Raw genomic sequence first — 21239 nt, forward strand, 5'->3', positions numbered from 1 at the left:
AAAAAGTTCAAAGAGCTTATCAACAAATCTCTGACAACTCTGTGTCAAATGCTCTCAAGGTATATACAGTAGTCTTTCCCACATTCAATGGCCTAAATGCTATTTTAGTCTTAACTAAAGTAAATCCACTGAATCCATTAGTTTTATCTAGGTGTCGGCCCATCATTCAACAAATGACTGTGAATGGGTCAACTGTAGTTGGGATTAACCAACAAGATTTAAATGAAAGCTTAACTCCTCTTCTAACATTAAAGATTGGAAGGAAAAGATGTTAATAAGCAGGATTTGGCAGAACAGACAAAGGACTATGTTCCTTGGTCTATGAGAAGGGCAAAAGAAGACAACACAGATGGCAGGAAATACATAATTTTTCTAAAAGAGAGATAGACAGCTAATTAGGTTTAACTATAATTTTTTGTGACGGTCTAATTCCAAAAGCGACCTTGGCAAGAGGCAACTGTCTTGAACTCAGGATGTGCTTCTAAGAGAAGTTGTGTTGCCGAGTTCCTATCAGTTTGAAAGTCTTTCCATCCAAAAATAAGCCAGTGATTTTCGTATACAGTGTGACACCCATATCCACGGATTTGGTATCTATGGTTTTACTTATCCATTATGAAAATGGATTCTAGGTCCTCAGTGAGTCTGTGGTCAGCTTCCAGCCCAAGCATACCAGATTTACGCTGCAGGATCAAGAAATGCCTAGAGAAGTCTGGTTCTATGGTATTCTGGGGATGGAAGTCATTTGTATCATTGAAATAATAAGGTTCCCTATTATTTGCAATATCAAGTATACATGGGGGGGGGGGGGATCTCAGAACAATACCCATGGATATAGGAGTCGTACAAAGAAGTATGAGTTTATAAATTAAAATAAAAAAATAGAAATCCACAAAAGATCTGACAAGAATTTATGAATTTCCAGAACCTATGTAATGTTGATAGCAGCTAAAACCATAGACTGTATGTACAGTGCAGGCCTCCAGATTTTGATGGATTACAACTCCTACCACTCCTAGCTAGCATAACTAATAGTAAGGAATGCTGAGGGTTGCAGTAATATATAGAGAGGCCACAATTTGCCTAGCCATACTATGAGGGATGAATTAAGGTTTTCATAAATCCTAGGCATTCTTGTATTTGACTCTCCATCTCACCTCAACATTCCACTAGGGACAGATGGGCATCAGTCTAAAAACTGTCCTATCAAACACAGTGATATTTTCTATGTATACATAGAAAAGGTTGGATGGGCAGGTCAAGACGTAGCCAAGGTGGGGATTCCACATAAATTCATAGTTTTGGGATTTAGTTGGCACATTACAGCACTGGTTGTGTTATGTGGGATCACTACAGCCAGACAACAATCAAAAGATAATCACATCCACAAATTGACATTAATAAATATTTAATTATTTTTTTTTAACCTGCCACCACTTGCAGCCAGGCAAAGAAGTGGGTCCCAGGATAATTGTGAGGATGTAGTACCAAGGCCTGGGCATCAGGCATGCATTCTTCCTACTTCAGCTGCTGTAGTGACTCCTCTTTACCTGAAAAGGTGGAAGCTGCAGCGGAGTGATCCCTTCCCCACTCATCCCCTTCCAACTGATGACTTTCCTCTTTCATCTGATCCCTTCCCCATTGGAATTAACTGGAACTGACTAGATTATCATAGTCAAAATTATCATCCTTATCAGTACTTTCTATAAAAAGTGAAATATTAAAACAACTGCCTGCTCACGAATTATAAGAGGATTTGCAAATAAAAATGCCATAATATAAATATAATGCAATAACCAATATTATACGTTGTGATTTTTATATAAAAAATGTGATTCATGACAGTTTATGTTTTCAAGAACTGTTGTTTAATAAACCAATTTTTTAAAATGCTATTTCTATTTCTTGTGGATGAAAATATAAAATATATCTTGATTCTGAAATTTTGTTTTCCTTCTTAGTTCAGTTAAAAAAAAGTTAACCCTGTTTTTGTAGGCCCTAAAATTTTCATAGGCCCTTGCCACTGTGCCTAAACTGACTAACAAGGTGGCCCTGCCTGTTATAGAGATAAAAAAAAGACTAGAGATGAAACTGCTTGGTTCAAATTGACCCCTTTCCCCCTTTTCTTTCTCTATGGCAGAAGTAAGGATTTCCATAGAAAAGTGCACAGAAATCTAACATTTTAGTGTGCCTGTAGCTGCACAGCAGTGTATTCATACAAGTTAACAGAGCAGACTGCTTCTGTATGCAACTGAGCCCTGGGCTTGGGCTGGGAGGTATCTGAGAGAAAAATTCAAGAAGACTGACCTTTGCTGTAACCTAAGCAGTGTTCTGAATAGGAAATGTCTAGCTTGAAATCCAAGCCAGCATCAGACACACCTCTAACCTCCAATATTGACACTGCAGAAGCACTGCAAGCCTCTCTGTATCATAGCTCCCTTCCTCTTTGCAAACCTTCAATAAGGGGATAGGAAAAGTGCATTTTAAGATGGTTGGTTTGTACAGATTTCCAGAAGATGGGGGTGGATGGGGAGAAAGAAAAGATCATAGAAAGTGAATTTGCCTACTCAAGCCCCAAACAAGTTTAGACTAAGCATTTTAGAGGTAGATATAAGAGCTGGAAGAATGTATGCCATTAAACTAAGGGACTATACTATACTATACTATACTATACTATACTATACTATACTATCCAATCTCTTTCTTAAATCATCCTAAAACTTTCTCAACCTAATCTATAATAAAATGCTCATGTTCAGAGTTGGCAGCTCCAAGAAAGGCTTCCTGTTCCAATTCAGTGAAAACAGAAACCCACTATTGACTGTGGACCCATTGTAGCATTTCACCCCAAGATCCACATTTATTCTTACTAATAATGAAGTAGGAGATCCATACCAATAGGTACAGCACTGCAATGGAGATAATCAGAGAATCTTTCCCTGCTCTTTTGTGCAATAGTACTGCTTAGCTTTGTGGCTGAAATGCACAAATACAGAGGGGATGTTTGTAAATGACAGTTCTGGAGAAATTAGGGTTGGTGTATATATATGCCATATGCTCCCCCATCACAACTTCTACGCTTCTGGGATTTAAAAAAAAATTACTGTAACTTAAGTGTTCCTATATGAAGAGCATCAATTTAAGCTGGAAGACTTTCTCAAGTCCAAAACACACCACAGAAATAATCCAGTTTGAGACTGCTTTAATTGCCCTGGCTCAATGCTAGGGAATTCTGGTGACTGTAGTTTTATGAAACACTTTAGCCTTCTCTGTCAGAGAGCTCTGGTACCACAATAAACTACAATTCCCAGAATTCCCTGAGCCAAGGCAGTTAAACCGGGCTCAAACAGGATTATTTCTGCCGTGTGTTTTGGACATCACTTGTTCTTATTTGACAGCCCCTAAAGGGCCATCTATACTGTGGAAGAAGTAGACCCCTGAGTCCCAGGTTTCCACTTCCATTAGTCTTTGAGACAAAAGGGAGCGAATGCCTGAATTACTTTTTTGTTCTTTGTTAATACCGCCAGGGGTCCTGGACAACTTAAGTACAACACAGATCTGTCTTTCCAACTTGGCAGGTGCTTTCCTGGACACCTAATTCTCTTTCCCCATCCACCATATGCAGAAACCATACATTCCCCCCTTACTCATGTGAATTCCTACAGGCTCCCAACTTACATACATTACATCCAACTGAGTTCAGAAGGTGGAAATAGCTTCTCAGAAAAGTTGAGACGAAAGTAGCAATGTAAAAGACCAGGCGTTTGGGATGTTTCAGACATATAACTACAGCCTGCCACAGTTTCTTGATTATGACCCAACATCCCATCTTACAAATGAGAATTAGGTTCACCTGAAGGCTACACCAGTAGTTCTTCATCTCCACTCTAGAGGAGGAGACCCCATATCAGCAACTCAGCAGTATGGAGCTCCCTAGTCTGGTACCAGCTGCCTGCCCAATTCAGACCTCTAATCTCTCCGACTTTGATTTAATGTAGCAATTATTGGTAATGTGGTTTGAAGGAGATAAATGCCCAACACGGGGCGGGCTGGCACTGACGTTCATTCCGTTCATGATGCAAGAACAGTTTTAATTAAAATCCCCTTTATGATAAAGGAGCTGCTTGACTGGATGTTTCTGTGCAGCCCTGATATGGAGCTTCTTCTAAAGCGGATTAGAAATCAAAGTTTCCCCCCACTCTTGCTCCTGGCAATACAAAAAGCATAGGAACACAGTCACCATGTTGCCCAAAATGCAATTCCCCAAACCCAAAAATTGCTAGGATCACACAAGGCTGATGCAGATAACAATCTTTCCCCAATCAAAGAACTAAACCCTGATTCCTAAAGGTCAGACACAAAGAAAATACTGATGCAACAAGATGTGTGTGTGTCCACTCCAGTCCTCCCAAAAGGTTTTCCCCTTTAAATCAAATACACACAATACTGCTCTGTTTGCTGACATTGCAGGCAGTATTGCTCAGAAGGGGATTACAAGTCACAGCAATACAGAAGACAGCCTTATTCTATTTTAAACCAAATAAAGCAGGTCCTTAGACGTATGAAGGAATTTAATCTGGCAGAACTGTAGGAGTCCCAGTACAGGCTGGTTTTAGAAAATGTTTATCATTTCTTACCAAAATTACAAAAAAAAAAAAAAAAAAAAAAAAAAAAAAAAAAAAAACCTAAGTAAGTGAGTGATGATCCACCTCCCCTCACAAAAACACTTCGGTTACTTTTAAATTATACCACCACAATTTTTATAGGAGATACTAAAATGAATATGTTAAGTCTTGCCTGGTTCCTTTTATTTCTTTTGCCAAGAGCCATCTGTCACAGTGAAAAATTAGTGCTGTGTATTAATACATAAAAGGCAGCACAAAGCATTTGTGACTAGCAGTGCAAAATGGAAAATGAAGAACCCCAAGTTTCAATGCATGCCTGCTTTTATTCCCAAGGTTACTTTAAGTTGCTAAATGCATGTCAAGATAAAGATAGTGATTAAAGGAAATGAAATTCTGCCCAAGCTGTATAATTCCAGGATCCCTGTGCTCCAGCAATACCTTTGTAGGAAACTCTTCACTAAACAGTAAAGTGATTATCTCCTCTTGAGTTTGTCTTATACCAGAAGTACCTTTTTTTAAGGCACTGCTTTTTGAGGCAGCACCAATATTACAGTGTCATTGAATTTACCAGTGAGAGGAACAATGTAAGTGGCAAATCAACTCACCTTTTCAAGATGATGACTGGGCTGAAGTAACCTTCTAGTAAAGTAATTAATTATGATGACCTAAATACTTGAAATAAAAACTGGGGAACATGGGTCATTGGTGTACAAACCAAAGTCAACCACTGTAAAACTGAAATTCTTTATTTGCAAACTAAGAGAAAAGCAGGTCAGAGACAACAGGGCAAAGGCATAACACAGTTAGACTGGTGAACAGGAAAACAGCTTGATGCAATTAACAAGATTAAAGAGGGATTTAAAATCAGGATAGAAAGAGCAATGGGCAAGATTGATCTTTACAGGATTAAAGCCAGAATCCTACTAAGAGTCCAGTGGTCCTGAGATCAACAACACATAATGGGATTAAATCGAGAGCAGCTTTGTTTTTGTATTTGAATCCACAGCATCTCTACTACCACTACAGTACTTAAAAGCAAAGCAGTCCCACAATGACATGATGGGATTTGCAGTATAGTGTGGCTAGCAACATGCATGCTCTTGCAAAACAAAAAACAAAACAAAAAACCCAGGAAATAAATTCAAAGACAACAACTGGAGGGAAGAAAATGGACTAGCCAAACATTTCATAACCTGCAGGCATGACAGAAATTTTGATATGGTAAATTTGACAGGATTTTCTCAAAATAAACAGGAGGCAGTGTAGCATCCAGAGCAGTATGAGGATTTTATACTGACAGCATCAATTGCTTATTAAGATTCCAAGAAGAAACATATGTCTGTGTCTCATAACAAAATTTTCAACACACTCACAGATTGCAGTTACACAGCAAACAGATTTAAAAATAAAAAAGAATGCCTCTAGCGTCCCTAGTAACAAAAACTGTTCAACCTCCACTTTTAAATGTCTCTTTTCCAGAATGGCAGTAATCTAAATTCAAATTTGGAAGAGGTGAACAAAGTAAACTGAATGAGATATATATATTAGTCTTATTTATCACTTAAACTTATATTCTGCTTTTCTTTGAATAGTCAAGCCAAGGTACATGGCTCCCTCCCTCAGTTTATCCTCACATGTATGTGCTGAAATGAGGATGAGAGAGGTATACCATTAAGTTTCATATTAACACTCCTCTAATACTGATGTGCAAATAAATTACTAGTGGTGCTGCTAACATTTACATCAGCAAAAGGGGATTAACAGTATGTGTTCCCTCAAGCTTAGTACCTCTCCATTCAGAGCAGTTTTGAATATTTATTTAACTCTTCATTACTCTCAGATATTTGATTCTTATGAAAACAAGATGTATTACAATAAGCACTGGATTACTGCACCGATCTCTCATGCAAGTGATACTTAAAGAGATTTTACAGCAAAGACTTTTACCATATGTGGAGCAAGAAATGTCCAAGATGAGTTCAGAAAATGAAGAAGCACTAAGGATCATATTGCAAATGTACACTTGATAATGGAAAGAACCAAATAATTTCAGAATGAAATAAACCTGTGCTTTCTGAATTACAAGACAGTTTTCTGAATTAAAAGCCCACTGTGAAAGAAATTAGTGGCCCCATACAGACAGGCCAAAATAAAGCTGCTTCAGGTTACTTTGGACGTATGCTGTTTAAATGATGCATATATCTGAAGAGGCTGGAAGCCATGCCAAAGTCATGATCCAGTTCTAAGGACTGGAGTGCAGCTTTTGTGCAAATTCTGCACCCTTGGGAAACATGCATCATTTAAACAGCATACCTCTAAAGTGACTTGAAGCAGCTTTATTTTGGTCTGTCTGTATGGGGCCAGTGTAACACAAAATTTGGTTGTCTTGATGAGTAAAGTATACAGGGTAATTAAAAAAGAATGGTACAAAAACAAATAAGAACAGTTTTACTTTTGCACCATTCTATTTAATCACCCAGTATTCTGGATAAGAGGCCACTGTAACAAAACAATATGGAGTAACAGAATGGTTTTCAGTTGGCAAGGGGTTGGAAAAAGGCTGCATTTTATTACCTATCTGTTTAGTTTATACTGTATGTAGAACATATCATATGAAAAGTAGGAATACACTCAGAGGAAGAAGAAAACTAGAGGCAGGAAAATCAATAATTGAAGATATGAAGATGACACAAAATTACTAATGAAAAATAACAAAGATTTGGAATAACTACTTATGAGGTTAATTAAGAAACAGCAAAACATGATTACAGTAGAATATATTGTACTGAGGAAACAAAAATAATAATCATGGAGTATTCACATACAATTTTAAAATGAATAAAGATATCAAAATAGTTAAAGATTTTCTACATCATGGCTCAGTCCTTATTCAAAATGGAGACTGTAGTCAAGAAATTAGAAGAAGTATAAAACTTGAAAAGGTAGCTGTGAAAGAGCTAGATAAAATACTCAAGTATAAAGATATATCCTTAAATACCAAAGTCAAAATGATCCATGCCATAGTATTTCTTATTTCAATGTATGGTTTTGAAAGCTGGACAGTTAAGAAGGCTCACAGAAGGAAAATACTATAGATACCACAGATTGTCAAAAAAAAAAGCCAAATAAATGGGTCCTAGAGCAAATCAAACCTAAAGATGTCAAAATGACTAAAATGAAGCCATCATACTTCAGATATATCTGACTTGTTGGAAAAAAATATAACTCTGAAAAAAATGAAAAGAAGAAAGAGGAAGACCACAGTACAGATGGATTGATTCAATCATGGAAGCCATAACCCTGAGTTTGCAAGACCTGAGCAGGGCTGCTGATGACTAGGGCTCATGGAAGTATCTCATTCATAGGGCTGCCACAGGATGAAGCCAAGCTGACAGCAAATAACAATAAGAAGAGTGACACCATTTGCAAAAGGACAAGCAATATAACAACATGAGTTAGATCATGTTGGTAATACCTAGGTGTGGCAGCAGACGTGGCTTTCCAATCTCCAGGGTGGCAATGATGATGAGCTCAGAGACTAATGGGAGTAAGATAGAAAACATTACAGTCCCCAGTCCTAAGAAACTAAAAACTGAGCTTACCTTGCATACAATATATTGTAAATGAAAAGGTTAAAGTGAGGCAAAATAGGCATTTCAGAGTACTTTGACACAATCTTTATTTTAAGACCGAATCAAGCAGGTCTATGGGAAGGTTGAATTTTTACAGATAATTGAGGAAAAAACTCATTTCATCTAATGCACTTCAAATTCCTTTAGAAGCACTGAACATGCACCACATAAAGAAAAAAGCAGGAGGAGATATATAAACAATATTTACCTGTTTTTTTTTTTTTAAAGGAGTCCTTTTCAACAAGAGCTGGAAAATTATCTGGAAATACGTGGATATCGCACATTTCCCGTTCCCTTGCACTCTGTACTATGTAGTGGGATCTAGGCAAATAGCAACATCCTGTGGTAGACTTAAGTTTCATATTGTGACTAATAATTACTGACCAAACACCAATACAGTCATCCCTTCATATTTGTGGCTTTGATATTTGCAGATTTGATTATTCACGGATTTCATTAATATGTTCTCTCTAGGACTGTCTAGGTCCTCCACTGCAACTCTGTGGTCAACTTTAACTAAAAGTTAAAATCTGTAGCTACTCCAGTGGCTGTAGCTACTATGGTCAGTGTATGTGGGACATTGACCACAGAGTTGCACTGGAGGACCTAGAGATTCCTAGAGAGGTATCCTCTCAGGTAAAACAGTGTTTTTGTTATTTGTGGTTTTTCCATATTCATGGGGGTCTTGTTCCCCTAACCCTAGAGAATATGGAACAACTGTACTATATTTTGTTTTGATGGTTTGTTTAAAACATCAGATGTGAAAGTAAAAGGAATGTATTTGGATTTTTTCTTCTGTGATGTCCAGTGGTAAGGAGTAGATCAGAATCTTTACAATGGGTCACTGCAAATACAATTTATGAAATATAATTGCTTTTGATCATTTGTCCATTGTGCATGAAGCACCAATTGTATAACTGCAGGACATGATGTTTCCTGCAAGGAAAAAACAGTGACATTTCAATGATGTAATCCATTTACAATTTGATGGCACCTTATCAAATTCTTCCACTGAAATATAATCTGAACATCTTTCCAGCATAATATATAAATACATAATTATTATTTTTTAACTTGTCCTTTCCTTCCCACCATCTCAGGGCAGAACATGGTACATGTATCCCATTAATAATCACAATAACCCTGTGAGTTAGGTTATGCTGGAGGAGTGAACAATGTCGCTCAATAAGCTTCAGAAATAAGTGGTGATGGGTACCCAAAATACCCTCTCCTTCTAGATCAGCATTGGATTGGGTATGCATTATGTAGTAAGCTTTTAATGTTTGACGTGAGAGAAATTATTTTTTAAAAGCCATACATGGCCTGGCCCTAACACTCTGGGATTGTAAAGAGCATCTCACATACTTGACAGCAGCAAAACTATCCCGCAGTATGCAGATAACACATGTGTAACTAAGTAATTGCTGGAAGCATGAGTTGAACATGATGTCTAAAAGCATCCTTACATTTTAGAATCCAAGGTTACAAGAGAGTTGGAGAATACTAAAAGGCTAAACTGACAGCCACTGAATTATTTCTCAGAATAGTTCTGCATTGTCCTACTTATAAAATACAAGCAAGAGTAAAGTTCAGGAGCAGTCAGGCTAAAAAAACTGCAGAATATTTTCAAACCACCACCACCACCATCTTCATAGCTGTCCCTTTTCCTCAAGATATGTTTTATGCGATTTCAGGATTATTTTCCCACTTGTGTACTGTCAAAAATGTGATCTAAGTGGAACCTGCAACAAAATGTTGCATTGCTGAATGTTCCTGTTCACTGTTGAAGTCAGTCTTCTCCATAATACTCCAATCCATTCCCCCTCTCAACCAGTTTTCCATTTCTCCTCTCTCAGTGAACATCTGTTACAAGGAAGCATATTCAATATTCAGTGTTGGGAGGGGTCCTCCTTTTGGGTTTCCACACCAAACATGTGTCTGTACTTCTGCAAACTTTGGAGTTTCACTGGGTAAACTCATGTCTCCGGTCCTGAATATAGACGGTGCCATTTGGGTTACATAAATTAACAAAAATTGCATCTGAATACTGGAATAAGAAGGCACAATAAAAATCTTCAGTCATTGAAGAAGTTACACTTTACAATGCAACTCAACACATCCACCAGTGATGTATTCCCAAGGTGGCCTGAAGTTTTTAATACCAGGTAGCTTTGAGTATAAGGATCGACTGTGTCCATGTGGAGAAGGAGCTGTAGAATCCATATCACATATCCGTCTCACATGCACTTTCTACAAGGATGACAGATTAAGGTTAATAACACCTTTATTAGAGAAATTCCACGGAAGAACTCAGGGCTGGTACACAAGATATTTACTAAAAGATACTGATAAAAATGTCACAGAAGAGGTGGCAAAATTCTGTTTCGCAGCAATTAAGGCCCGTAGGGCTATAGTAACTACTACAGCTAAGAATCAATAACTGGTATTAGCAAATAATAGTAATGTCTTTTCCTGACCCAGCCCAATCTTACAGTATACAGAATAATGAGAAGGAACAGTATCGGTTTTACATATTAGAGTTTGCTTATGTTCTTAATAGATTAATATGAAGGCTTAGAAGGTTTTTATCTTTAATTATTTATACAGTAGGCCCTTGCCTTACGCCGGAGATCCATTCCGCTCCCCCCCCCCCACGTAAGGCGAATTCTGCCTATGCTGGAGCCCCATTCATTTGAATGGGGCTCGTGTGAGGCGGCACAGCAGTGCACAGCAGCGCGAGAGCGTGCGGTGGCGCAACGGGTACACGCCCATTCATTTGAATGAGATGCGCCACCCCTTGCGCCCCGTACGCTCCCCGTGGCTTGAGCACGTACGCTCAAGACTGCATAAAGCGCGCCCACATATAACACAGGCGCACTGTATTTGTACTTATATTGCAAATTTACTTTTAATATGCTATTGTTGTGTTAAAACTGTGTTTTTCTAATTTTGCATTGCCTGGAGGTCTGTAGACTGTAATAAAGGCTTTGTTGTTGGTGCTGGTAGCTTCCTAAAAGAAGCAGTATAGTGCAGTGGTTTGAGTGTTTCACTACTACTCTGGAGATCAGGGTTCAAATCCTGGTTCAGCATGAAAACCCACTGGGTAATCTTTGGCAAATCACACTCTCTCAGCCTCAGAGGATGGCAATGGCAAAAACCGTTCTGAAGTAACTTGTAAAGAAAATCCCATGATAGGGAGCATCAATGGATGTTCAAGTCCCATATTCAGGAGAGGAGACATGAACCTTAGGGTTGCCATAAGTTGGTAATGACTTGAAGGCACACAGCAACAAAGCCTCCTAGAAAGCATGCTTCTGTATTTCTGAAAACCTTGAGTTTCACTGGGTATTAAACTTTGATCTTCAAAGGGGTTTTTGTCACTGCCATCCTCTGAGGCTGAAAGAGTGTGACTTGCACAAGTTCACTCAGTCATCATTTAGGTAGTCAGACTGCAGGCCATTTAGAGCATTAAAGGTTAAAGCCAACACCTTTAATTGGGCCTACAAAGCAACTGGCAACCAATACAGGTCCTTCAATATTGGAGTAATAGGATATCAACACCAAGCATCAATTCGTTCCTTAACAGTCACATTTTGCACCATCTGGAACTTCTAGACACCCCATAAGAATAGTTCCATATAGTGTGCACTGCTGTACTAAAGTTGCAAGGTAGCTAAGACATCAGTGCCAGTTGCCACGTCGGGTCAACTCAAAAAAAGGTGGTATAAAAGCAGTCCTTGCCATCCCCTATGAGCTGCAAGTCTTGGGGCACCACAGAGTCATGGGGTACTCTTAAACTACAAACCTGCCCTTTCAAGAGGAATCCCTTCTAGAACAAGTGGCTTGGGCCCAGGGTACTTGGAGGACTGCCTCTCCCCATACAATCCGCCCCGCACTCTCCGGTCGGGTGGGAAACAGCTTTTGAGAGTCCCTGACACGAGATATGTGATGTCTGCACATAGGGCTTTTTCTGCTTCGGCCCCGCAGGCTTGGAACTCTCTCCCTGACGAGCTCCGCTCAGCCCCCTCCCTGGAGTCTTTTAGGAAAAACCTAAAGACTCACTTTTTCCGCCTTGCTTTCCCCCATGTCACTTAATTCCACTCTTCTCCTTTTATGCTGTTGTAATGTAATGGATGTCCTTGGTGTTATTGGTTTTAATGGTTTTAAAAGGTGATTGAATGATGGATATTTTTATCACTTGTATTTTATTGTTTAATGTGGGGGGATTTCTTTTATTGGATTTTGCTGTTGTCGTATTTTAACTGATTGTAAACCGCTGTGATCATTGGAATAGTGGTATATAAATAAAGATTCATTCATTCAAGTGAGGCTGAATCCCAATCCACAGACTTGCCTTTCTACTTGCTAGTAGCACCCCCATCTACTTTAATTAACACAGTCCTCTGAACTAGATTCTTTCCTTTCACATATGGTCTTTTTTTATTATATATAGTGGGCCCTTGGTATCCACTGGGGTTTGGTTCCAGGTATCAAAATCCATGGATATTCAAGTCCCATTATACACAACCAAAAATGATATACCTTATACAGTATAAAATAGTTAAATCAAGCTTTGCTTTTTGGAATATCTGGAGGGGAATTATTTTTAATCCGTGGATGGTTGAATCCATGGATGCAGAATCCATGAATATGGAGGGCTGACTGTACAACAAAAAGATGTGTCCATGTTCCATTTTACAAAACTAGTCAATGGCCTGTTACAGACAGCCAAAATAAAGCTGCTTCGAGTCACAGTGGAGGTATGGTGTTTCAATGATGCATGCGTCCTAAGAGTCCAGAAGCCACACCAAAGCCACGCTCCAGTCCTTTGAAACACCATACTTCCACTGTGACTCAAAGCAGCTTTATTTTGGCTGTCTGTAACAGGCCAATAACATAATTTTAATGCATCTGACCACAATGTCTGGATTTTCATAGTTGTTCCAGAAATCATTTGCTGACCTGCTGAGACCAAGTTCATCTTACAATACTTTTAGTAACCACCTTGGGAAGCCACACTTGAAAAAGAATGTATAACAAAAATAATAAAAGTAAGAAATTCAGTAAAAATGAAGATTGATGATGAAGCACTAAACAAAAAAAGTGGCCACCAGTGGCATAAGAGTTCCACGGCCAATCAAGAAAAGTTACTCATTTGAATCACTGGTGGTTATTTGGTACATTGCAGCAAACCAGTCGAGAAACTCCTTTTTGTAGAACATACTAGTTCAAAAGCTTTCTACATGAGGTGTGGGACTGATACCTGCATATTAAACAATCAAGGTAATCAGAGATCCTCAATGATTTTTGTCCATTTAATAATCCTAAATCCAGAGATTAGCGTTCCTCTGAAAACCCCAAAGGAAGTAGCTATGAAAGAGACTGTCTTGTTAACCCATAATATAGTACAAAAAAGAAAAAGATTGGTATATTTGCAGAAAATAGCTGTTCTGTTTTAAGAGAAAGCCAAGGCACCATACAGACAGCCTATCTGAGAAAGCTCTACTCGAGTTGCAAGATTAGAAGTATCACCTTCCAGTTTAAATGAAAATGATAAATAATAATCTTAAAATGAAATAATATATTCAGGTTGAGAACCTCATTGTCCCAGTAGCTCTGGAGATAGAATGAATCAGAGCATAACGTACACATCACTGGCCAACTGTGAGCTATAGTTGCAAGTACAGTAGCTATAGTCTCACAGGGCTTCTGCATCTACAGTATTGGGAACAGACTGAAGACAAACTGCATGCAGAGATGGAACTGATACAAAGTGCTGGAGACAGCTGAGACCTTTAAAGACATATCTGATGGCTTCATTAACTAATTAAAACATTTCTTTAGACTCCAAATATCCATTCTCCTGAGCCTAATAATAATAATAATAATAATAAAATGATTTATTTCTAGCCCACCCAATCACAAGGAATCGGGGCAGCCTAGACTGCTGCTAAAAACACTCAGACAAGGAATAGGAAAACCTTTAATGTGTAACATGAGAAAATACATGCAAGTAGCAAGGGGATCAAAATAACAGGACCTGACAAGCACACAAAAAGGACCAATTTACTCATTGGAGGTTTCCTAGCATGAGGGAGAATTTCCTCTAGCCCTGCAATGGCTGGATCCTTCAACTTGTCAGTTTCAATGTTTCTTCATCAGGATGAAAAATCAGGCCCCTTATTCTATTCCTCCCTTCACAAAAAGGCCCGCAAAAGTACAAGGAAATCCTATGTCGAGAAATGTCAAGAAATGTTCTGGCAACCATGGCTCAATGAAGATAGGTCTGTCTTGTAAAAGATTGTTGTTGTTGTTATTGTTTTATTCATGCCTCATAAAGTTCAGGGAGACTAACAACCATAAATAAAAACACGCCACTATATATACAAATTAAAAACACTTAAAATAATCTAAGATAGCCAGTGTGCTATAGTGGTTTGAGCATTGGACTACGACTCTGAAGAACAGAATTCAAATCCTCACTTAGCCATGGAAATTCACTGACTGACCTTGAAAATCACATTCTCTCAGTCACTTGAGATACAAGCATAGAGAAAAACTGCAACTCTGGCAAAGGGGAGTTCCAATAACCAGGGTGCCATCACTGACAAAGCTGTGTGGCACTATGGGTCATACTATTATCACCAGCCTGGAGGAAGGGTATGCAGGAGAATGTCTTGTGTGATGATGAGGATGATGGTGATGGTGATGATGAAAGAATCCCACAAATAGCAAGGTTCAAAGGTCTACCTTCTTAAAGAATAATCAGCTCTTGTATGAACCCAAGGAGCAGATCCATTAAAGGACAACCATAAAGCTCAAAATAGGGTTCAGACTGGGGAGGAGTAGTAGTGAAGGTCAGAGGAAGGAACATCAACTATCTAAGATATGCTAAAGAAGAACATGCAAAGCTAAAGAAGAATGTGCAAAGGTAGGCTTACTGCTACAGAAATAACAACCACAAAGGATATGCATAAATTCAACCTAGACAATATGGAAATCAAAATGGTCAAAGATTTTACGTACCTTGTATCAAATATTGACCATAACAGAGACTGCAGTCAAGAAATCAGAAGACTAAGAATGAAAAGGGCTAGAACTAAGCAAGATCCTGAAGAGTAAAGATATAACTGAGAAGTAAAATTAGAATTGTCCACTCCATGTATGGATGTGATAGCTGGATAATAAAGAAAGCAGACAAGAAGAAAATCAATTCATGTGATATGTGATGCTGGAAAAGACTGCTAAGGACACAGTAAATCAAAAAGTCAAAGAAATGGGTTCTAGAACAGACCAAGCCAGAACCTTTCCTGGAAGCCAAGATGATGAAACTGGAATAGAGAAGGAGAATGGACTATAGCAGTTTTCTTCAGTGAAATGGTGAGTGACATGCAAAAGCCTTTCTCTGGTACTAAGAACCCAAGAAATGTCCATCTTGGTGGTGCAAATCTGAATAACAGAATAATAGTGAGTTGAGCCAATGGTCCATCTATTTCAGCATTCTGGCCAAGTTTCTTTGGCCACATCATGAGAAGGCATGACTCACTAAAAAAGATAATAATGATAGGAAAACTAGAAGGCAGTAGAAAGACAAACAATCCACATGGCAGATGGATGGACTCAATCAAGACAACCATGGGCCTAAATCTGCAGGACCTAAGCAGTGCAGTGGAGGATAGAGATTCTTATAGATGTCTCATCCATACAGTCACCATGAGTCAGGGATGACTCAAGGGCAGTTAACAACAACAACAACAAAAAACCAGGGGAGCTGAAGTACTTATGAGCAACACTGCTTTCACACTAAGTGTCTCTGCATGAGCTTCTTCTATTCCACATACTAAGTTAAGCACTGTTACAGCAGTCAGAGGTACCAGTAAGAAAAATCTCCAGAGAAAATAAATCAGCAGTTAATGAGCTGGTGTCAACAGCTACTTTGGATGGGGAAATACTCTTACCCAGGCCATGACTAGACCCAAACCTACTTGGCTTCAGCAAGGAAGCTGCATCAAGCACCCTGGAAAATATATGGCACTATAATAGTGAAGTCTACAATTTAAAGAAAACCATTCAAAAGTCTGGACTAGAGAAGTAGGTCTTAGCATTCATTACTAGCCACAAAAGCAGGTTGCTTTGCTATCATGTTTAAAGTGACAACATATACTAACCGAATGCAGGAAACTAACAATAGAGCCTTAGCATCATAACAGAGCAGCCAATCTCTCTACAAGCATACACACACGGCCCTCTCTCTCTCATCTTTCAGAGTAGATACCTGGCTTTTGTGCAATGAATGAACTCATGGCACTGGTTCAGTTGCATAATCACCTATGCAACTGTGAAATCCAGTATAATTATGCTGTCATCTATTTATGCTATGTTAAAAGTATACAGAAACTTCGCCAGAATGCTAAAACAGATGGACCATTGGTCCAACTCACCATTACTCTATTATTCAGATTGCACCATCAAGACTGACATTTCTTGTGTTATTAGTACAAGAGAAAGGGTTTTGCATTGCACTCCCTGCTATATTCCATTCTCCTTGAAGAGGTAGAAATAGCCGCCAAAATCATATGTCACAATCAGGGCTGGTAGTCATCTGTATTATTTCTTATATGAATTTCACACTTTCTGAGAATTGCTGCTGCAAAATATGATGAATTTCAATTTTCATTTTCAATAATAGCAAGTTTCTAGCCCTCTTAGTCACAAGGACAATACAGATGCAAATAAAGAAGAAGAAAGAATACTGTTGCCTCATTGAGTGCCTTTAATAGCTAGAGAAACCAGCAGGTGAAGTTTTTTACAACTCAGAGAAAAAAACATTATCACTGGATCAGGTATGCAGACCAAGTTGCTCTTAAAGGCAAAAGAGAAATGACTAGTTGAAAGCTGGAAACCCTAGAAGATAGTGTCTCAAACATCTTCAGTGCGTACATTTCCTTCCTTCTGGTGTATAACCGATACTTGCGCCTTGGGTCTCTTTCTACCGAACTCCAATATCATGTTCAGAATAAATCATACAATAACATTCATGCTCACATGACTTCTATGATGCAAATAATTCCCCCATCCCCACCCCAATGTACTGTTTTTCTCTTGATTCAAAAAACAGGATTGTTGTCATTCATTCATCTCTGTTTAGTGACCAGGGTCATGGAGGGGATAGCCTTTGAATACCTGTGTACAGTGGTCCCTTCGTTTACATGTGGATCCATTCCAGCCCCCCCCCTTGGTGTAAAATAAATGCTGCGTATGCTTGAGCCCCATTAAAAGTAATGGGGCTCATGCTCACGGTGGTGTGGCAGCGCGTGTGCGCCACGGGTAAACACACCATAGCTCCTTCCATCACATGGCGCCACTTCTTCCATCACTGCTTTCAACGTATGCTAAAAGCAGCATATAATGCACCCGCATATGACGTGGGTGCACTGTAATATTTAATTGTGTGTAATGTTTTATGTAAGGGCCTAAATACCGTAAGGGTACCACATCCTGTCTTACTTTAGACTATAAGCAGGTTCAGCCCTGGCTGGCCCTCCATATCCACAGATTATGCATCCATGGATTCAATCATCCATGGCTTGGGAGGAAAATTACTTCCAAAAAGCAAACCTTGATTTTGCCATTTGATATAAGGGACACTTAAGGATCATAGCATTTATTTCCCACACATCCAAATTATGCTTAAAACTCTGTAACATAGACTCCAATCATATATGGAGAGAGAAAGCGGGTTTCAGGAAAGGCAGAAACACTAGGGACCACATTGCAAACAAACAATGGCTAATGGAAAGCACAAAAGAATTCCAAAAGAAAATCAGCATGTGCTTTATAGACTACAGTAAAGCCACTGACGGGACAGATCAAAAAAAATTATGGAATGCTCTTAAAGATATGGGAATGCCATTACATTTAATAGTCCTGATGAGAAATCTGCACTTAGGACAAGAGGCCACTGTTAGAACAGAATATGGAGAAACAGAATGGTTCTCAGTTGCCAAGGGGGACAGGTAAGGCTGTATATTATCACCCTATCTGTTCAACTCGTAAGCCGAAAATATCATAAGAAGAATAGGTTTAGACTCAGAAGGAGGAGGAGTGAAGATAAGAGGAATTAACAATCTAAGATATGCAGACAACCCCATATTACTAGCAGGAAACAAAACAGACTTGGGAAAATTACTAAGGAAAGTCAAGGAAGAAAGTGCAAAAGCAGCTTGCTGCTGAACATTAAAAAAATAAAATAATAGTGACCATGGTTGATCTACGTAAATTCAACCTAGACAATGAGGAAATTGAAATAATAAAAGATTTCCTGTGCCTGGGATTAAAACAATTGATCAGAATAGAGACTGCAGTCAAGAAATAAAAAGATTAGTTATGGAAAAGGCAGTGATGAAAGAACTAGACAAGATCTTAAACAGTATACAACTGAGTACTAAAGTTAGAATTGTCCAATTCATTGTATTCCCCATCACCATGTATGGATGGGAGAGCTGCACAGTAAAGAAAGCAGATAGGTAGTGTAGTAGAAAGAGAGGAAGACCACACGCTACATGTGTGGCCCAACTGTAGCACTTTCTTCCTTGCACCTGAAGTCTGACCACATATACCACAATTACAAATTAGCTATGATTACTTGTTCCTTGGCTAGATTTCAGTCACTGTACCAAATTCTCTAAGAGGGCCTAAATATTCCAAAGGCACCAGATCCCATCTGATCTTTGCAGCTAAGCAAGGTCAGCCCTGGTTAGTATTTGGCTGAGGGACGACCAATGAATACCAGGCGCTATAGGCTATACTCCAGAGGAAGAAGGTGGCAAAACTATTTCTTGAGTATTCCTTGCCTAAGAAACCGCTATGAAATTCATGAGGGTCACCGTAAGTCAACAGGTGACTTGAAGGCACATATACACTTATCAAGTCGTCCCCTTCTTTGCCATCACTGTCTTCTAGTTATACCAGAACAACGACATAAGATTCTGTATTATTCCCTGACATGATTGAGGAAAGCTTCTTACCTGTGAATTTTCTTCAGTGTACACAAGTACCATGGTTCAGTTGGTGTATCAGACTTGTTTTATTAGAGTAGGTTGATAATTTCCAAATAAATGATGGTATAAATAATTGTCTCTATTTTCTGATTTCAACAGGATGGTAAGGAAATTACCATTCCAAAACTAAATGTAAGGAACTACAGGTGTAAGAAAATGACCATTCCAAAACACACACACACATACATACACACATAGCACTTTCCAAGAAGCACACAAGAACAAAGTAGTTGGTGGTGGTATGCGTCTTCAAGTCCTTTCTATGGCAATCCTAAGGCGAACCTATCATGGGGTTTTCTTGGCAAGATTTGTTCAGAGGTTTGCCAGGTGTTAAAATTCAGTAACTACTTTTTCCCCATAGGGTCAAATAAAGCATAGCAAAGGGCTGAAAAGAGTGCAATCCAAATGTGGAGAGGGTGCACCTCTTCACACAGAATTCTCGTTTCCACTCCTTATATGTGCAAAGCGTGTAAGCTCTCACACAGATCTCTACTTACCCAGAGATACATCGTGTCAGTCTGAGCGATTCCAATCCAGCAGTTGGTTGAGCTGATCCCAGAAATGCAGGAGAGACTTCAACAAAAATGTGGCTACCAAGACTGGGGGGGAAGGGGGCGCAAAGCAAGATCAAATTTATCAGTTCAAGGATGAAAGTTCTCTCCCTCCTCCTACTCGGGCTTTGCTTGCTCTCCTGCTTACGTTTCCCCCTCCTCTCACTCTCTCCTTCATGCTGTCTCTATGGGAGTTCCCAACGCTGGTGTGCCTGTCTGTGTTGGTGTGTACAGAGCTCACACTCTGCATTTGCCTCTGGGGAATTTCTCGTCATTCTACTTCTAAAAACACAATTGCTTCTTCAGATTCTTGCAACAGGCAAGGCAGGGTGGGGTCAGCAGTAAACACAAATGAGCTCCCAATAATGTAATAAAAATAACATTTCTTTTTAATATTAATGAAGACCTGGTTCTCTAAGATCAGAAAAGCAAAATCTTTGCTTCAGCATTTCCCTACACTAAGTCCCCTTTATCAAAATCAAAAAGGAAAAAAGAATACAGCTGGGTCTGCCAATCTTGCTACAGCCTACCAGAACCTATTCCAGTCAGCAGCATTAGTCACCAGCCAAATGTTCTTTAATTCAACATTTATATGTATTTGTAACTATAGCACTCACTGAGTTAAAGGAAAGAACAAACCATCAGAGTCCCTGAGCTAATTTGCCTTGTGAACTGGAGAGGAAAACACAATGACATGAGAAGAGAATCTCTAAAAGTGCAGAAAACACTTGTATTTTTCTTTTACAAATTACTTTACTCTGCTTTTTGTTGTTGTTGTTTTGCCTTCCATACTAAGAAAAAGTAGCAGGAGTGCCCCTTAATTCTCTAGGAACAACTGGATTCGAAAGTGCCTTGGGGTCTTCTCCCAGGAGAAGTAGCTGGAGCAAGCTGCCTCTTTTGCAGACTCCTCTCACATCCTAATCCATATTTCCAACAGCAGGACTATCAGAAAGAAGCACGCTCTAAAAGGAAACGCTCATTCCTGAGATGTTCAACAGTAATGGAAAGACAAGATGCAACAGGCCCTTTGCTAACATATTTCAACCTCCACCCGATCTTCAATGCTCACAGGAAAAATGTCACCTCATCTCAGTAATTCCATTTCAAACTACTCCTCTAGCAAACTGGGAAAACAGGTTTGCCTCTCTCTTCTCAGTGAGAACCACAAGGCCCCAATTGGTAAACAAACACAATCTATTTAGTCTCACCCAGGCCTTGCCCTTCCATCTGCAAGTTTAACCAGAATTCATTTGAAAGAACAAGAATTTAAACTAATTACCACTAGATCTCACAAAAATATATCCCACTACATATTAAGTGGAAGAGCAAATTTATGCCAGGAAGTCTTTTTTGTTTAAATGTAAAACTAATTTC

General features: G+C 39.0%; 1 protein-coding gene across 6 annotated transcripts in view; it reads right to left on the minus strand.

Moving 5' to 3' along the window:
• RBFOX2 (RNA binding fox-1 homolog 2) overlaps positions 1-21239 on the minus strand; it is a 255393-nt gene that overhangs the window by 155066 nt on the left and 79088 nt on the right. Inside the window, exon 1 of one of the 6 annotated variants that reach the window (XM_089528094.1) lies at positions 19812-19947. The exons of the other annotated variants lie outside the window; for them this stretch is intronic. Coding sequence (XP_089384220.1) covers positions 19812-19823 — 12 coding nt within the window. The 5' untranslated portion in view covers positions 19824-19947. Of the gene's footprint in view, positions 1-19811; positions 19948-21239 lie in introns of those variants that run through there. 6 annotated transcript variants of the gene reach the window in all.

This window comes from Sceloporus occidentalis, unplaced genomic scaffold (assembly GCF_023333645.1).
Source record: "Sceloporus occidentalis isolate IW3139 unplaced genomic scaffold, rSceOcc1.0.p SCAF_5, whole genome shotgun sequence".
Classification (NCBI taxonomy): domain Eukaryota; kingdom Metazoa; phylum Chordata; class Lepidosauria; order Squamata; family Phrynosomatidae; genus Sceloporus; species Sceloporus occidentalis.